This window comes from Sinocyclocheilus rhinocerous, unplaced genomic scaffold, assembly GCF_001515625.1.
Source record: "Sinocyclocheilus rhinocerous isolate Xijiao unplaced genomic scaffold, SAMN03320098_v1.1 scaffold1230, whole genome shotgun sequence".
In the NCBI taxonomy this organism is placed as follows: domain Eukaryota; kingdom Metazoa; phylum Chordata; class Actinopteri; order Cypriniformes; family Cyprinidae; genus Sinocyclocheilus; species Sinocyclocheilus rhinocerous.
The window spans coordinates 1-17,460 of record NW_015652275.1 but is presented as its reverse complement, the minus strand read 5'-3'; the positions used below and the strand labels follow the sequence as shown (position 1 = coordinate 17,460).

The following is a 17,460-nucleotide window of genomic DNA, read 5'->3' as shown; positions in this document are numbered from 1 at the left end:
ATATATATATATATATATTATATATATATATATATATATATATATATATACAGTGCTTATATAATAATGATGTATAATTATAATGAAAATAATATTGTCAATAACTTTTTTGTATATTAAAATTATCAGGACAAATTTAAACATGCAACGTTATAAAAAATTATAAAATATTTGCATATTGTTTATGCATATTTAAGTACATATAAAATAATATGCATATAAATATTGTTGTTGCAAGGACATTTTCCACGTAGATACACATAATCAGAAGATCATCCGTCACATTTGGGCTTTTACATCTCATAAATGGCCTTAATGTACTAACGTAACGTACAAGCTGATTTGCTGTGGTAATGAACAATCACTAAAGCTGTAGAAAGAGCTTTACCTCTGAACCACACATATTCCTTCAGGAAAAAGCAAAAGCAAAGCCTCATACTGAGAAGAAATCCCCTAGACGCTGTTACTGTGAGATTCGGAAGCGTTTACATCTCATTAATAATTAACAAGCTTATCAAGAAGCTCCGCCCACATCAAGTACCTCTGGGCCCGAGGGAGAGGGGAGGGGTGTGCGAGACGAGGGGTGGGTGGGGCTCTAGAACTGAACCCGCCCCACAGACTTCTGCCTCCTGACCTCTTGACCTCTAGGGTCGACCCCCACCTCTGTGGCGCCCCCTAGCGCCTCCCCCTCCGTCCTGCTGCGCAGAGCCTCTCCGTTGAGCAGCCGCTCGCCGCCGACCCCCGTTACACTAATCTCAGGGATGGGCCCCTTCACGCAGGAGTCAGGGGACTCTACACTGTCCTCCTGAGACTCTGAGAGACACACACACACACACACACACACACACACACACATGGACACATGCATGACGAGAAGCTGATGAGACGCACATGGAAATCAAATCTGAAACGTCTCAAGACAAACATAAACACTTCAAAATTATAACATGAAAATGGACACAGATGACAATGAAATGAAAGCGACTCCTTCCCATCGAAAGTGATGCTACTTTGAATTATACTATTATACTAAAATATTAGAAAATTATATTTAAATCATAGACAAAATAATTATTTTATTTGATTATTTTTAATAATTTTAATAGTTATTATAAAAAATATTATAATTAATATTACATTGTTATAATATACAATACTGTATCATAATTCTAATATATTATAATATTTTTATTATAATAAAATATTTTACAATAACTATATATCATAATATTATAATCCTATAGTGGTTTAATAAATAGTTATTATAAAACATTAAAATTAACATTATAATTCTATTAGAAAATGACACTATAATTAATATTACAATTAAATTATATTGTTATAATATATTTTATCACAACATTATAAATATAATATTTTATAATAACTACATAAATATAAAAATATAGTTATTTAATAAAATAATTATTTCACATTTCCTTATAACATATAGTAAATTTATAAAACATTACAATGAATATTACATTTAAATTACATTACAAAATATAATTATTATATATTAATATGTTATGTTATTATATTATTAATAGAATTATATTTTAATAATGTTTAAATGCTAATGTTAAATAATTATACGGCTATTAATATAAAATATTATAATACAATTACATTATTATTATTATTATTCATATAATTATAAAATACAACTGTTATTCTGCACTAACTATATTTTAATACTAATAATAAATGTAAATCCAAATTAACATCCACTTTATATTATGAAACACTTGACTCAACCGAACAAAAAGACTCAAAACAAAACAAAAGTAAATCTAATATTATGAAACACATAGTTCTGATCTAATTTCTTAAGAAGTAAGCCGTATGATCTGAGACATCATCTGTAGCACAAATGCTTCACTCCGGTTAGTGAGATGATTTAGACAGCAAACGTGTAAAATCTAGTAATGGTGACGCCTGCCTCAGCGGATCCCACTAATGAGTGCGTTTGCTGCTTAATTACGGCTGACGAACAGAAACCCCTTCATTACGTCTGAAATGACTGAGTGCTAATTAGTCAGATGGTGATGGGCTCCGGAGCGCCACGTCAAAGCGCACAGCTGGAAACCTGTGCTAAACGCGTCACATCAGCAATATCATTAATGTGAGCAGGAATCCCGCTCCGCCCGAGTCGAGGGAAAACCCCCGCAGGGTCTTGAATAATTTTTTTATTAAAATATCCAAAAACCACTAGAACAGTGTTATATATTTTGCTGACTTGTGTACTTACATTATCCCAAATGTTTCGAAGAATGTTTAAATCCAGAGAAATAAGCAATTTTATCTAGTGACACGGTAACAGTGTCATTGTGTCGCCTGCCTATGACATCATAAACCCTCGATTTCCGGTTTTGTTTTGTAGAAAACATGGAAACACCAAAGACGCTTTAATATGTTGTGCGTTTTAATAGACCGGTGACGACCGCACAGAGTAGCATTATAACAGAACTTTCAAATGTATCTAGTATGATAAAGCTCCGCTGCTTTACCCCACATACGCACGACCGGAAGCAGCGGAAGCAGCGGAGCTTTTATTATGCCACAGTCGACGCCTTCGGCCTCGTTTCGCTTTGACGGCTTTCAGCCTCACCCTGCTTCATTCTACTACATTAATAAATCATTAGCTCTTCCATGAACATGATTTCTGCCCGAATCCCGTCGGATTGCATCAGCTGTGGGGATGAAGACCACAACTCCCATGATTCCACACTCAGTCACGGCGTCATCTAACTACGCCTTTGTCTCTCTGTTTATTTTGAATACGCGCTCTCTAGCGGCGAAAAATTACATAGTGTGCCTTTAACACTACGTGGGCGTCTACAGGAAGTGAGAGTCGCCATGGCAACCGTCTCCTCACCGTGGCGTTTCCAGCGGTGTCCGCGGATGGACAGGCTGGTGACGGCGTTGCGGGAGATGCGGGGGGCCGTGGGTGTGATCTCCACCTGGATGGAGCGGGTTCCCTCTTTATTGGCCTTCAGAGAGGCGCCGTGGAGAGACGACTTGATGGCATTTCCCACCTGAGCGAGAGTCAGACTTTAGAACAAGACAGAGCTGAGAAATCTTCTGTTTGGTATGTGCACCACAAAACCAGTCTTAAGTCGCTGGGGTATATTTGTAGCAATAGCCAAAAATACACTGTATGAGTGAAAATGATTGATTTTTCTTTTATGCCAAAAATCATTAGGACATTAAGTAAAGATCATGGAAATCCTATCAAGATCATGTATTGAAGATATTTTGTAAATTTCCTACCTTAAATATATCAAAACTTAATTTTTGATTAGTAATATGCATTGCTAAGAACTTAATTTGGACAACTTTAAAGGCGATTTTCTCGATATTTAGATTTTTTTTGCACCCTCAGTTTCCAGATTTTCAAATAGTTGTATCTCGGCCAAATATTGTCCTATCATAACAAACCATACACCAATGGAAAGCTTATTTATTCAGCTTTCAGATAATTTATAAATCTCAATTTCGAAAAATTGACCCTTATGACTGGTTTTGTGGTCCAGGGTCACAAATATATTCCCAGAAGTATTCAAAGCATTATTCGATATTACATATAAAAAGTGTTACATGTTCATTTCTTATCCAAAAATGTGCAACTATTTGTAAGTAGTTAAAATATATAATTTTATAAAAATAATTGTATATAAATTAATTATATGATTCATATTTAAAGACAGTTGCAAGTTACGTTGCAAAAACATATATAATAAATTAATACAAATATAGAATAATATAGAATTACAGAATTAATACAGATGTAATATATTATGTATTTTCAACTGTTATATAATTTGCAACTGTTTTATATTGTAATAATTCATTATTTATTTTAATAAAACTAATACAATTCTAAATATATAATTTTTTTTTATTATGATTAATAATTCACAGATCGTTGCAAGTTACCAGTTGCAAAATTGTTATAAATCATATAATAATATAATACAAATACTTATTATATAAGATATATTCAATTTTGAAACTTATGTTATTTGCAACAGTTTGTACACATTATAAATCATAATTACTTTTGATAAAACTAATACAATTCTAAATATAATTTTTTTTTTTAAATGTATAAAATTAATTTATGACTCATAATTTACAGACAGTTGCAAGTTAACAATTGCACAATTGATATAAATTGCATATAATAAATTAATACAAATAGATGTATATAATTTCATATAATTTTAATATTTGATATAATTTTGCAGCTTATGTAATTTGCAACTTTTGGCATATTGTTATAAATCATGATTACTTTTAATAAAACTAATATTCTAAATATACAATTTTATTTAAAAAACTATTCAAAAATTTAAATATAAACATTTAAATATACTTAACATAAATATGTAACTAAAATAATCAATATGTACTGTATATAAAATAGTATCAATATATAATCAAACCAGACTCTATTTTAATGCACCAGATTAAGGCTCATTATCAAATCAAATCATTGTCAGAGTCAGTGTTTACTCCTCTAAGCATGTCTAATTCCTGCTCTTTGGCTTGTTCTTGTGGTGTTGCGAGTGCTTGTGTTTCTGTCACAGTGCTGCAGTTGGTCATTCTAACAGGACCAGTGAGTGAATCTGAGAAATGCTGGTAATCGCGGTGCTTTGGCTGGATCAGTGTAATCTGTGCTGAAGCCTGAGCATGAAAACACACCAGCAGGGCTTCTGGGAAGAGCTCCAGCTGCGCTCGGTACAACACATCATCCAGAGCCCTCGAGCCCAGCTCCACCTCACCGTTACACCTGCACACACACAGAAACACACAGAGACACACACACACACACACAGAGAGAGAGAGAGAGAGAGAGAGAGAGAGAGAGAGAGAGAGAGAGAGAGAGAGAGAGAGAGAGAGAGAGAGAGAGAGAGAGAGAGAGAGAGAGAGAGAGAGAGAGAGAGAGAGAGAGAGAGAGAGAGAGAGAGAGAGAGAGAGAGAGAGAGAGAGAGAGAGAGAGAGAGAGAGAGAGAGAGAGAGAGAGAGAGAGAGAGAGAGAGAGAGAGAGAGAGAGAGAGAGAGAGAGAGAGAGAGAGAGAGAGAGAGAGAGAGAGAGAGAGAGAGAGAGAGAGAGAGAGAGAGAGAGAGAGAGAGAGAGAGAGAGAGAGAGAGAGAGAGAGAGAGAGAGAGAGAGAGAGAGAGAGAGAGAGAGAGAGAGAGAGAGAGAGAGAGAGAGAGAGAGAGAGAGAGAGAGAGAGAGAGAGAGAGAGAGAGAGAGAGAGAGAGAGAGAGAGAGAGAGAGAGAGAGAGAGAGAGAGAGAGAGAGAGAGAGAGAGAGAGAGAGAGAGAGAGAGAGAGAGAGAGAGAGAGAGACATTAAGTCTCAAGTTTGCCCATTAATAATATTTGTCATAATTTAGTCTCATGTCAATCAAAACCCATATGGTGTTATTCATGAAACACAAAGGATTATTTATTTGATTATTTTTAATCAGCCAAATGGAGATGATTATTGGCAGATGCCAATCATCTCAGAATGGCTAAAAAATTTAATTCTTAAAATACTGAAGAATATTCTTGAACTTTAGATTTTTTTTCCCACAAAAGTGACCACATCTGTCGAGATCCTTCAAAAAGATCCTTTTGTGTACCACAAAAAATTATAATAAATAAAAAAAAATTAAGTAGAAAAAAATAATTACAAATATATTAAAAAAAATTTTTAATTAAATAACTGTACAATTTTTGAAACTGACAAAACGGAATAACTTATTTTTAACCAGCCAAATGGAAATGATTATTGGCAGATTCTGATATTCATCTGAATTTGGCCAAATACTGGCCAATAATTTTTTTTCATACAAGTGTGTCTACATCTATCAGGATCCCAATAAAGATCCTTTTGTGCTCCACAGAAAAATAATAATAATAATAATTATTATTACTATTATTTAGGTTTGAAATAAAATAACGGAGTAAAAAAAAATTTATAAAAATATATATTACATTAAAAAAAGAACAAAACAAAACAATAATAAACATAAAACAACAATAATAGTAATCATTTGGGAACTGATACAAAAGGGAACCACTTCTTTTTAATCAGTCAAATTGAAAATGATTATTAGCAGATGCTGATAATCTCACAATTAACTGGCCAAAAACTGACCAATTCATATTTTTGTGTTCCACAGAAAAGAAAAAAATTATTATTATTATTATATATATATATATATATAATAAAAAATATCAAGGTATACAGGGTTGGAATCTAATGATTTGAGTAGAAACAGAAAAAAAATTAAATAACTATTTCTAAATTTGGGACCTGATACAAAAGGCAACAATTTATTTTCAACCGACTAAATGGAAATTATTATTAGCAGATGCTGATCATCTTAATAATGGTTAATATTTGATTAATCTTTTTTCATACAGTGACCACATCTGTCAAGATCTTTCAAAAAGATCCTTTTGTGTTCCACTGGGGGAAAAAATTATTAATAAATTAATAAATAATAATAATAAATTAAAAACAAGGTATACAGACTTGAAACAAAATGATTGAGCAGAAAAATAAATGTATAATAATAATTAATAATCTATTCCTTTAGTAAACAGCTACCTAGTTTCACGTTGACCAGAACAGTCACGCTACAGAAGTGTGTGAATGATGATAATGATGTGGGCGGGGCATGTTTAGACTCGAGGCCACGCCCCCATCAGTCATTCCCATAAAAATGTGTGAATGATGATAATAGGTGCGTTCGACTTTTTTTCAGAGCGAAGCAGTATATAAAAAGTGTTTCTGTTGCTCATGAAAACGTTTCTGAAACGTCTGTGTATTTGACAAATATTGCATTTAATTCACTTCATCTGTGATAGAGTATGCAAACACCGCGTGAGCGTCACTAACGGGAGCAGAAAGTGTCCGGCTTGACGGCTCCGTTTTCAACTCCGCCCCCGACTGCAAGCGGCTACTCTCGTTGATCGCCGTCTGTATCCGTGCTTCAAGTCGAACGCACCTTATTGTTTTTATGCTTAAACCCTTTTTCGTCTTTGACCCACATGCAATTTATTCTTTTTATTGTGGTTTATTTATATTTATGCATGTGTATTTTATTCTCATCTTATTTTTATTATCTGTGTGTTGTTGTTGTTGTCTCTGTGTACTGGAAGCTTGTGACACGAAAACAAAAACCTTTGAACCATAAAGCTCTTTCTGACTTCAGTTCAATGCCGATTCAAGTGATTCCATTAATAGTGTTGATGTTGCAAAGTTCATCAGTAATGGAACAAATTCAAAGCAGCTCTAGAGAAGACAATGGTGTGGTTTCTCCGATCGGTCTATATCTGATCTGATTTCAGTGTCTAGCTTGTGTGAAGCGTGTGTTGTTCAGCAGGGCTCTCACCAGGTTGTAGATGCCGAGCAGAAGCGCCTCGATGCAGCCGCTGCAGTGAGGATCTCTCGCCGCCGTCACTGACAGGTAACTCCACACCAGCTCCGGCAGGAACTGCAGAGTAAAGCGCTGTAAACACGGCTCGCCGCTGCGGTAAAACTCGAACAACTGATGACACACCGGCTCCAGCAGCTGAGAGACAGAAGCACAGCACCGTTACAAACAGTGCAGCACTTTACTACACTAAACACAAACCTGACTTAAGCACAATACAATTTTAAGTCAAGTCACATTTATTTATATAGCACTTTTTAACAATACAGATTGTGTCAAAGCAACTGTACAGCATTAATTAGGAAAATAGTGTGTCAATAATGCAAAATGATAATAGTAAACACCTTGGGAGAAACCAGGCTCTACATAAAAACAATAACTCGTTCATCAATTTGTGATTTGTTACATTGGGATTTCCCAGCGGTGCCTTACAGCTGGATTTGTCAGACCCTTTGGAGTCGATTTCAGGACACTTTTTCTGTCAAAAACAGCTTTAAAAAGTTCAACAGAATAGAAAAGAGGTCTTGAGATGTGTTCTGAGTCGCTTGCATCTTAAAAACAAACATGAAACACTGCAAAGTCAGCAAGACATGCTTAGGGCTTTTAGAAATCCTTTTTATATTTACTTATTTTTTTTCTTTCAAATTCCGTTTTCTCTGATTTCATTTTTCTCAATCCCATTTTTTTCGGTTTAAACTTTTCAGTTTTAATGTTTTGCATTGATTATTAGCATGCCTAATTAATTGAAATCATGAAACTTGCACAATTTAACAATAATTAAAAGTTTAACACATTTTTAATTTTCAGGGCCCTATGAAATGTTAAATTTTTTTCTTAAATTCCATTTTTCCCAAATTCTGTTTAAATTTTTATGTAATCCATTTAAATTGTTTAATTAATATTAATAAATTCAAAAAGCACGTTGAATCAATTTAATTCATAAAACTATAGTAACTTGATAATTTGTAGATTTTTTGAACAATACTAGAGCCTTTTATTTTTTTCCAAATTCCATTTTTTTTGTTTACATTTTTCTGTATTCCATTTTTCTTAAATACATTTTTTTTCCGTTAAAATTTTTCTGGATAACAGTTCAATTAAATGTTATTAATCAAAATGCATGACTAATTCATTGAAATCATGAAACTTACACAATTTAAAAACAATTAAAAGTTTAGCAAAATTTACGTTTTCAGGGCCCTATGAAATGTTTGGGTTTTTTTTCCAATTTTTTTTTTTTTTAATTTCCAATTTTTTCCCCCCCAAATTCTGTTTTAATTTTTATGTAATCCATTTAAATTGTTTAATTAAAATTAATAATCATAAAGCATGTCTAATCAATTTAATTCATAAAACTATAGCAACATTATAATTTGTAAATTTTTTTAACAAAGCCTTTTATTTTTTTCCAAATTCCAATTTTTTTGTTTACATTTTTCTGAATTCCTTTTTTTTTTTCCCGTTAAAATTTTTCTGGACTCCATTTTAATAGTTAAATTAAATTTTATTAATCAAAACACATGACTAATTAATTGGAATCATGAAACTTATACAATTTAACAACAATTTACCAAAAGATTAACATTTTCAGAAGCCTATTTTTTTTTTTCCGCAAATTCCATTTTATTTTTCCAAAACTGTGTTTTCTGTTTTCATTCTTAATGTAATCCACTAGGCATAAAACATTAAATGAATTAACCTTTTAAAATGTAATCAAATGAAAATTAAACAATTTATTTTATTTTTGGCAAACAAAGTGCTACAGAGACTTTCTGTTAAAATTAAAACATGGAAATACAATTGTATTATTATTATTATTATTATTACTTTGAGAAGAGCATGCTACCATACAATACAAGTAATATATACAGTATATATATATAGTAATATATTTATTTTTCCCAATTTCTTGTGGACATTGCATGCTCACATTGAACAAAACATAAGCGTAAATACGGAGCAGATGGAAACTCTAGAGTACTCAGTTGATGTTAATTACAGCATTAGAGTGCTATTTGTTGAGTACTCCAGTAAAAATAAATGACATGAAGCCCGTCACTAATGGAAGAGCTTCAGACTTTCTCAGTACATCTGTGAATCTGAAATATGTGCTTGATTACAGTAAAACGTTTGTTGTTGAAGAGATTCTTCTCGGATTATGTCGTTGCTAGGACAGTTTGGCTGATAGAGACACACCCGTCCCACAGAAAACACCTCATCATTCATCACCATGGAAACAGAGTTGCGACACGCTTTGATCTCGCGGTCACGTGGTTCATGGAGTTCTCAATAGTTCCAAACAACTCCGCGCTGTCAATATGTTTGAATGGGTTTAAGTAGGATAGACAGCAGTTTCTCTATATTTGCAGCAATTTCTAGTGATTATTAACACATCATGTGCATTGATTGTGTATTGATAACTACGCTGACTACGTTTTACAATCGCATTTTATTCTGGGGAGTGATGCATTATTATTTATATTACAATTAGCGTAGTATTTAGGGTTAAAATAGAGAAATTGTTTTTAAATTCCAGTGCAAAGAGGCAAATTAGAGACGTTTGGTGGGCAGAAAAATAATATTCCTCTGTAATGCTATGATTTAACCACTAGATGCCCGTATGCTTGTTTAATAAATATTGCTCTACTCTAGTTGCTGTAAAGAGTTTTACCGGTCATAATAGCTTATTTATTTATTTATTTTATGTTTTGCATTGTATATTTAGACATTATCAAACACTCAATGTTTATAAGTTTAGCTTTTTTTAAAATGTTGAATTAAAAAAAAAAGATTAATTACTCACATCCCAGTATTATTTTATGACATTTATGTAAGAAGACAATATAAGTGAATGTTAACAAAGGCCAGCAAATACGGAATTTAACCCAATAAAAAAATTTAAATAACGTTTAAAAAAAAAAAAAAACCAGAAGGCAACCAACAGCATTCAGGGAAACTCTTTCTTGTATTCCTTTAATGGGCAGTCTTCACTGAAACTCATTCTACTTCCTACAGGGAGAGAAATATTGCAGAAAGACTACAAACTTAAAAATATGACAATTAGCATCTGGTTATGATCGCTATTAAGGTGTTTCTCACGTTATCTAATTGCAAATATAGCATAACTGCCTATTATCTAAAACTAAACATTAACTAGAACGCGTTTCATAACTACTGGCCAGATTTCCGAGAGGTAAACTAATGCGTTAAAATGCCAAAAACTGCTGTAATTTCCTCAACTTTCTGGCGAGTGTGCGTGAGAAGCACTGAAATGAATGGGCTTCAATACTGGAACTGTTGGTTGTTTGGAACTATTGGCTGCTCCATGACACGCTTTACTTCCGCATTCCTCAGTTCCTATGGAAACCTATGGGAGTGTCGCAACATTGTTTCGCAACGGCTTTGCTCGTACTGTAATAACTCGCGCTGACATCACCGAACACAGAAACAGCTCTCAAAAGATACTCCAAGTTATTTTTAGCCGGACGTCTCTGAGTTTGTGTATAAGATCAGGAAACATGCTACTTTAACAGCTTGAAACGACTCAAATGAAAAGCTGGCATGCAAGACCAAAATGTCAAGCTTATATTTTTGTTCAAACACTTGCGTAAATTCGGTAAAATTGTTTGTTGCCCAAATTGTCCTTTTAAGATACTTTACTTCAACTTGGTTTAATGTCTGAAAATGAAAAATAAAATTATAATAATGTATTTAATATATTAGTATTAGAATAGTAATATTTTTTATTAAAAAAAAAAAAAATTATCAGGGAAAAAAAATTAACTAAAAATAACTTTTTCTTGATTTGATTTTTTTTCTCAAATCATTCAGCTCTGGCAGCTTTATTTTAGTATCATTAAGATACTATTATAGTTTTCATTAATGGTTTGAATTAGGTTTTATTAAAAAAAAAAAAGTAATTTATATTCATTACAAAATTACTCAAAATAAAAATTAAAATGAAAACTGAAAATGTAATATTTAAAGTTAACTCAAAATATTAATAAATACAATTATAGTACATAAATAAATGAAGAAATTAATTTAAAGACAAACAAATATTTTGCATATTACAAAAATTACTAAAAAAAAAAAAAAAAAACTTCTTTTTCATTTTTGTTAAAATTTTAGTAATTGTGTATTTGCCTTTTTTTTTTTTTTAAACATGCCTATATAGCTTTTATAAAATTTTATTTCATATTTAGTTTGAGTTATTTTAGTATATCAAGTTGAATTAAATGAATAGAACATATGTTGCCTTGGCAACTAGCTGAAATAAAATTATTTTATTTTATTTATTAAATTTTTTTTCTATTTTATTTCAGTTAACTTTTTTTTTTTTCTCCAAAATATCATTTTTTCCCGTTTTTAATTTTAGTTAACTATAATAACCGCATAGATCTCAATGCGTTTTACTTCTGTAACTGCTGTTTTTCTCAGAGTGGGAACTTATGACTTAAAGTGGACTTTAGTGAAAACACAACTTAACCCTCAAAGACCGAGACAGCCGCCTGCGGCTAAAAATAACTATTGTTCTTAAATGTTTAATAACTTTTGAACCGCTAATCCTATGTGAATGCTTTAAAAAGTGTTGTAAAGCGGAGATATCTCGTTCATCTTATTTGGATATTCAGAGGCTCCGTAGTGTACGTGATTACGTCATCACATTTTGACAACATTGATTCGTCAGAAGAAACCAATGCATTTCGTTCCTCTGAGCCAAACAGGAACGATTGTTGATGCTTAGACCCACCCCCGTGCCCAGATTGGTTCAAACTGTCCCATATTCAACCAATAAACATAGGTTTTGGTCTTTTGAACCACCATTTAGGATTTATCATTGGAAATCTGAACAAACGCAAAGTGAAAGTAAAGTCTGTCGTGCGTGCATGAAAACAAACACAAAATGACACATTTTCATGAGAGAACTCTCTGAAAAAGCCCAGAAAAACACACGACGGAGTACCTCGACATAAAACAAACCAAAAACAAGGATGAAACAGTAGTACATATCGGATAAAGCACTGGAATTTATGTCTTCGCGTCGCTAGACGAAGTCCGGGTAAAATCATTCCGACGCATAGTACAGCCTGCGGATCGATCATTTATATTATGTAAATAATTCTTATATAGTTTATAAAGATCATTTTCACTATTTTTTCTGTTGCACTCTGTATATTTCTCACTCATTCTGTGTGTAGTTTGTGAATCATTTGCACTGTTTGTATTTTTAATGCAGAAGACAATTTGTGCAATTGTTTTCTCTAAATAGCTGCACGGTTTGTGTTTGTTGTTGTTCATACTCAGATTGAAAATATATTTATCTTGAAAAAAAAGTCACTTTTTTTACAGTGTTTTGTTATTATATAACACTTTTTCCATTTTCTTTACCCCTAAACTTTTTTGGACACATCTATATTGTTAGTAAACTAAATAGACCTGTTTTTCACTAAAAAGCGCCTATAATAATATTGTAATGAATGGCTATAACTTGCTTAGGGAATGTTATATGTAGACAAAATTTTATTTGGAAGTGTAAAACACCCAGATACAACCTTCTAAAGAAAAAAATCCAAACTTCAGGAGTTCCTGTTTGAGTACACAGTAAAAAAACACCCAACTGTTGCTTGCGTTTTTCTTAAAATTCTGGAAATTCATTCATTCTTAGAGAAAACAAAGGGAAAATTGGGACTTTCTAGCTAGACTGAAACTTCAAGTTCTCCTGTTTATAGTGATATATGACACTTGATGCTGACTGCTAGAATAGGTCTTAAAAAAACAAAGAAAAGTGCAGGCGTGTCAGGTGCCCCAAAAATGTTCTAGGTCTTTAAGGGTTAATGAGAGAGAAATAGAGAGTCTGAGTACAGTTAGGAACAGAGATCATCTTACGTCGCTGTAATTCTCCCGTATAACTTTATAGAGCGCAGGAACCAGAGAGCCCTTGTCCTTCAGAGAGGCAGCGTAGCTGGAGACGGCCGTGTCTGGAAGAGTCTGAAACACAGCAGAAAACACGTTCAGCACACGAGCCGGACCTCAGACTCATGAAGCTGATCACGAAAGAGACGACGCACCTTAAACTCAGACAGCCACTCCTCCACCACGCCTTCATCCATGGCCAACATCTAACCTCATCTGCTGCCAGGAGATCTCAGCCTGAAATATCAAAAACTACATGTCCATTAAACCCTCTCCAAGGGCTCTTTCAGTCAGAAACGGGATTTTTATTGCTTTTCGAAATACAAGAACCACACTTGAAGTACTACAGTATGTAGACGTGTTTTCAAACTAACTATTGTAACAATATTCTATAACTGAAATAAAGCCTGGGCAACTAATAGAAATAAATAAGTTATGGTTGAAGTACTAAAATTACTAAATCTAAAACTTAATAAATAAATAAATGAAAAACAAATGCACGGCACATTACAAAATAAATTGCAAAATCAAAAAAGTTCAAATGAAAGCTGGAAATATAAAAATAAACTAAAAATATTAATAAATACTACAAAAGTACATAACTAAATGAATAATTAACATAATTTAAAAAAAACATTTTGCACATTACAAAATTAATAATTAAATTTAAAAAAATTACAAAATAAAATAAATAAAATAATATTAATAAATAGTAACATTATATAAATACTACAATAGTACATAAATAAATGAAATTACATAATTTAAAAAACAAAACTTTGCACATCACAAGATTAATACAATAAAAAATGAAATTTGAAAATTTGAAAATAAAAGCTAACTCAAAATATCAATAAATATCATGATAGTATATAAATAAATATATAAATAAATTGAAAAAGATATTTTGCACACTACAAAATTATTAAAAATGAAAAACTTTAATGAAAACTGAAAATATAAAAATAAAAAGCTAACTCAAAATATTATTACATACTATAAAAGTATATAAATAAATATAAACATAAATTTAAAAAAAATATTTTGCACACTACAAAACTGAAAATATACAAAAAAAAACACACCATTAATAAATACTATAATAGTACATAAATAATCCTAAAACAACACTGACTATGCACTATGAACATTAGTTATCAAAACTAAACTGCGTAAACAGCCACCAACCATGAGCTCATTAACATATGACCGCCCACATTTATATAATTAACACATTTAGAATTCAGAAATTCCAGCCATTCTGATCAACAACAGTGTGACCTACACAACGTTAGCCAATGATAACAGAGCTCATTAACATATTTTAAAGGCACAGTAGCAGAAACAGCCTCACAGAGTCAGAGAGTGAAAACAGTGGCTTAACCTTTGACCTCTCGCTCTGAATGAGGATGTGAGAGATTCTGGCATGTGGTGAGGAAAATCAGATTAACAAACATAACGTAAGGCCAAAATTAAACACAGAGATGCTGTTTTTACTCCAGGGATCCCCGTAAATTAAATCGGCACACTACTGTGCTGGTTAACCTGCTTCTAAAAAAGCAGAAATTCCAGCCATTCTGATCAACAACAGTGTGACCTACACAACGTTAGCCAATGATAACAGAGCTCATTAACATATTTTAAAGGCACAGTAGCAGAAACAGCCTCACAGAGTCAGAGAGAGTGAAAACAGTGGCTTAACCTTTGAGGATGTGAGAGATTCTGGCATGTGGTGAGGAAAATCAGATTAACAAACGTAACGTAAGGCCAAAATTAAACACAGAGATGCTGTTTTTACTCCAGGGATCCCCGTAAATTAAATCGGCACATAACTGTGCTGGTTAACCTGCTTCTAAAAAAGACACAGACTTTAACTAGTTAATTAAACGAGGATACCAGAGACCTGTTTATTTGACCACAGACAAACCCTAAGTAGTTATATCAGATTTACAGTAGATCAATTCTGAGTACTGAATTTTATATCATTAAAATTTATATCTTAATGTTCTTTTTTAGTCAACAGTGATATGTATATCATGATATACAACTTATGGAAATATGATAAAAGAAAAAATGGTACTCACAAATTTTATACATTTTTATTTTTTTTATTTTATTTTAACAGTTACAAACATTGCAATTAAAGAGATAAATAAATTAAATAATTCAAATAAAAATGATAAGAATATAGAAATAGAAATACAATTTTATAAAATAAAAATAGAATAAAAAAATAATACAAATTATAAAAATAAAAATGATTAAAATATAAAATCAAATAAATTATTTAAAATTATTTTAAAATAATAATTACAATAAAAAAATTAAATAATTTAAATAAATAAATAAACAGTTTTATCTATAACTGTTGGCCATCATTTTTTATGCAAACAGCAAGTGTCAGTTTTAAGACCAGTAGGTAATTAATTACATTCACAAACCTTTAGTAGCAAAACTTGCTTAATTTCTAACTGGATATTGCTTAAAGATTCATCAGACTGATTCAAACCAGAAACTCCAGAGTCTGGGAGTGCTTTTAAATGACTCGTTAAAAGAATCACACTCAAATGAGTCATTTATTTTGTGAATCAGACTAAAATTAATATTTCTTATGGTGTGTTGCTAGAGATTCAATGTCACTGGAAATACTGGAAAGACCACAATAAACAAGATACTCCAAAACACACTATTGTTCAATCGTTTGGGGTCAGTAGAAAAATGAATACGTTTATTAAGCAAGGACGCATTAAATTGATCAAAAGTGACAGTAAAGACATTATTTTGTGTGGTAATTAAACGTTTAAAAACATGAAAAAGGATGCATTGTGTTGATCAAAAGTGACTGTAAAGACATCTATAATGTTGCAAAATATTTCTGTTTCAAATAAATGCTGTTCTTTTGAACTTTGTATTCATCTGTGAATCCTGAAAAACAAAATGCATCACGGTTTCCACAAAAATATTCAGCAGCACAACGGTTTTCAACACTGATAATAATCAGAAATGTTTCTCGAGCAGCAAATCAGCATATTAGAATGATTTCTGAAGATCATGTGACACTGAAGACTGGAGTAATGATGCTGAAAATTCAGCTGCGCATCACAGAAATAAATTACAGTTTAACAGATATTCACATAGAAAGCAGCTATTTTAAATTATAATAATTTTTCACATTTTTTCAGTTTTTAGTGTATTTTTGATCAAACGAATGCAGCCTTGGTGAGCAGAAGAGTCTTCTTTATAACTGCATCAAGAAAAATGCCTTACAAAATCCCATTCCTTCATTTCTGGCAAAAGATTCATTAGATATGATATTTATATTTTCCCATAGACATTTTCCGTGGGTCTAATTTCCATCCACTCTGACTGTCTCGCTCTCTCACACTAACTTACTGTCATCAGTTTTTCCTCTCGTTCTTTCTCTCTGCCCAAAACTTCTGTCCGTTCCCCCGTCATATCAACCGTGAGTCACTCCGGTCTGTTTATAACCTCTACGGCGTCTTACAGTCAGCGTCTCTGACAGCCATTAGTCTGCGGCTCTCAAAAGCTATTTAATTAGCACAGAAAGCAATCGATAACAGAGAGAGACCGAGAGAGAGGCGGGGAGCTTTGTAAACAATCCTTCATTCACGGCTTTATTGATTAGCCTGAATCGCCCCTCCTTTCCCCGCTCATGGATTAATAAACTGTTGCACAGCTTGAGTGAGTCTTATCCCGATCATGAGTGATTGGATTAAGTGACTCCAGTGCCAGGGACGGCTTTCCGCTTCAGGAAAGGGATTTTGCCCTGGTTTCCTTCTATGGTGGTCGAACCGCCGGATTCAGTTATTTTAAACAATCGGCTCTGGACAGAGAATCAGCTGACGCTGCTGAAAGGAGAAATGTAAATGTTTGGTGCTCGAGTGACTAATTATTAATTCAACAGCCCTCGTTTATCACCTGACGAGTCATTTGAGGAATTTAAATATGGGTGACCTTTGACCTGGTAGAGCTGGAAAGACGATATCTGTTACTAGACTGATCCCACAACTGTAATCCACAGTCAAAAGGATTAATGCAGACTAGAAGCTGGCAGATGGGAAACGGAGAGAGTGTGTGTGTGTGTG

At 32.6% G+C, this 17,460-nt stretch overlaps 1 protein-coding gene across 1 annotated transcript in view; it reads right to left on the bottom strand.

The window, feature by feature from the left end:
- Positions 1-13,623, bottom strand: part of LOC107714277 (hyccin-like) — a 26,013-nt gene extending 12,390 nt beyond the window's left edge. Inside the window, exons 1-5 of the mRNA XM_016520091.1 lie at positions 13,510-13,623; positions 13,328-13,429; positions 7,361-7,576; positions 4,708-4,824; positions 2,879-3,038 (exon numbers count right to left, since the gene is read on the bottom strand). Of these exons, the coding sequence (XP_016375577.1) occupies positions 2,879-3,038; positions 4,708-4,824; positions 7,361-7,576; positions 13,328-13,429; positions 13,510-13,560 (646 nt within the window). The 5' untranslated portion in view covers positions 13,561-13,623. The remainder of the gene's footprint in view (positions 1-2,878; positions 3,039-4,707; positions 4,825-7,360; positions 7,577-13,327; positions 13,430-13,509) is intronic.
- Positions 13,624-17,460: the final 3,837 nt, after the last annotated feature.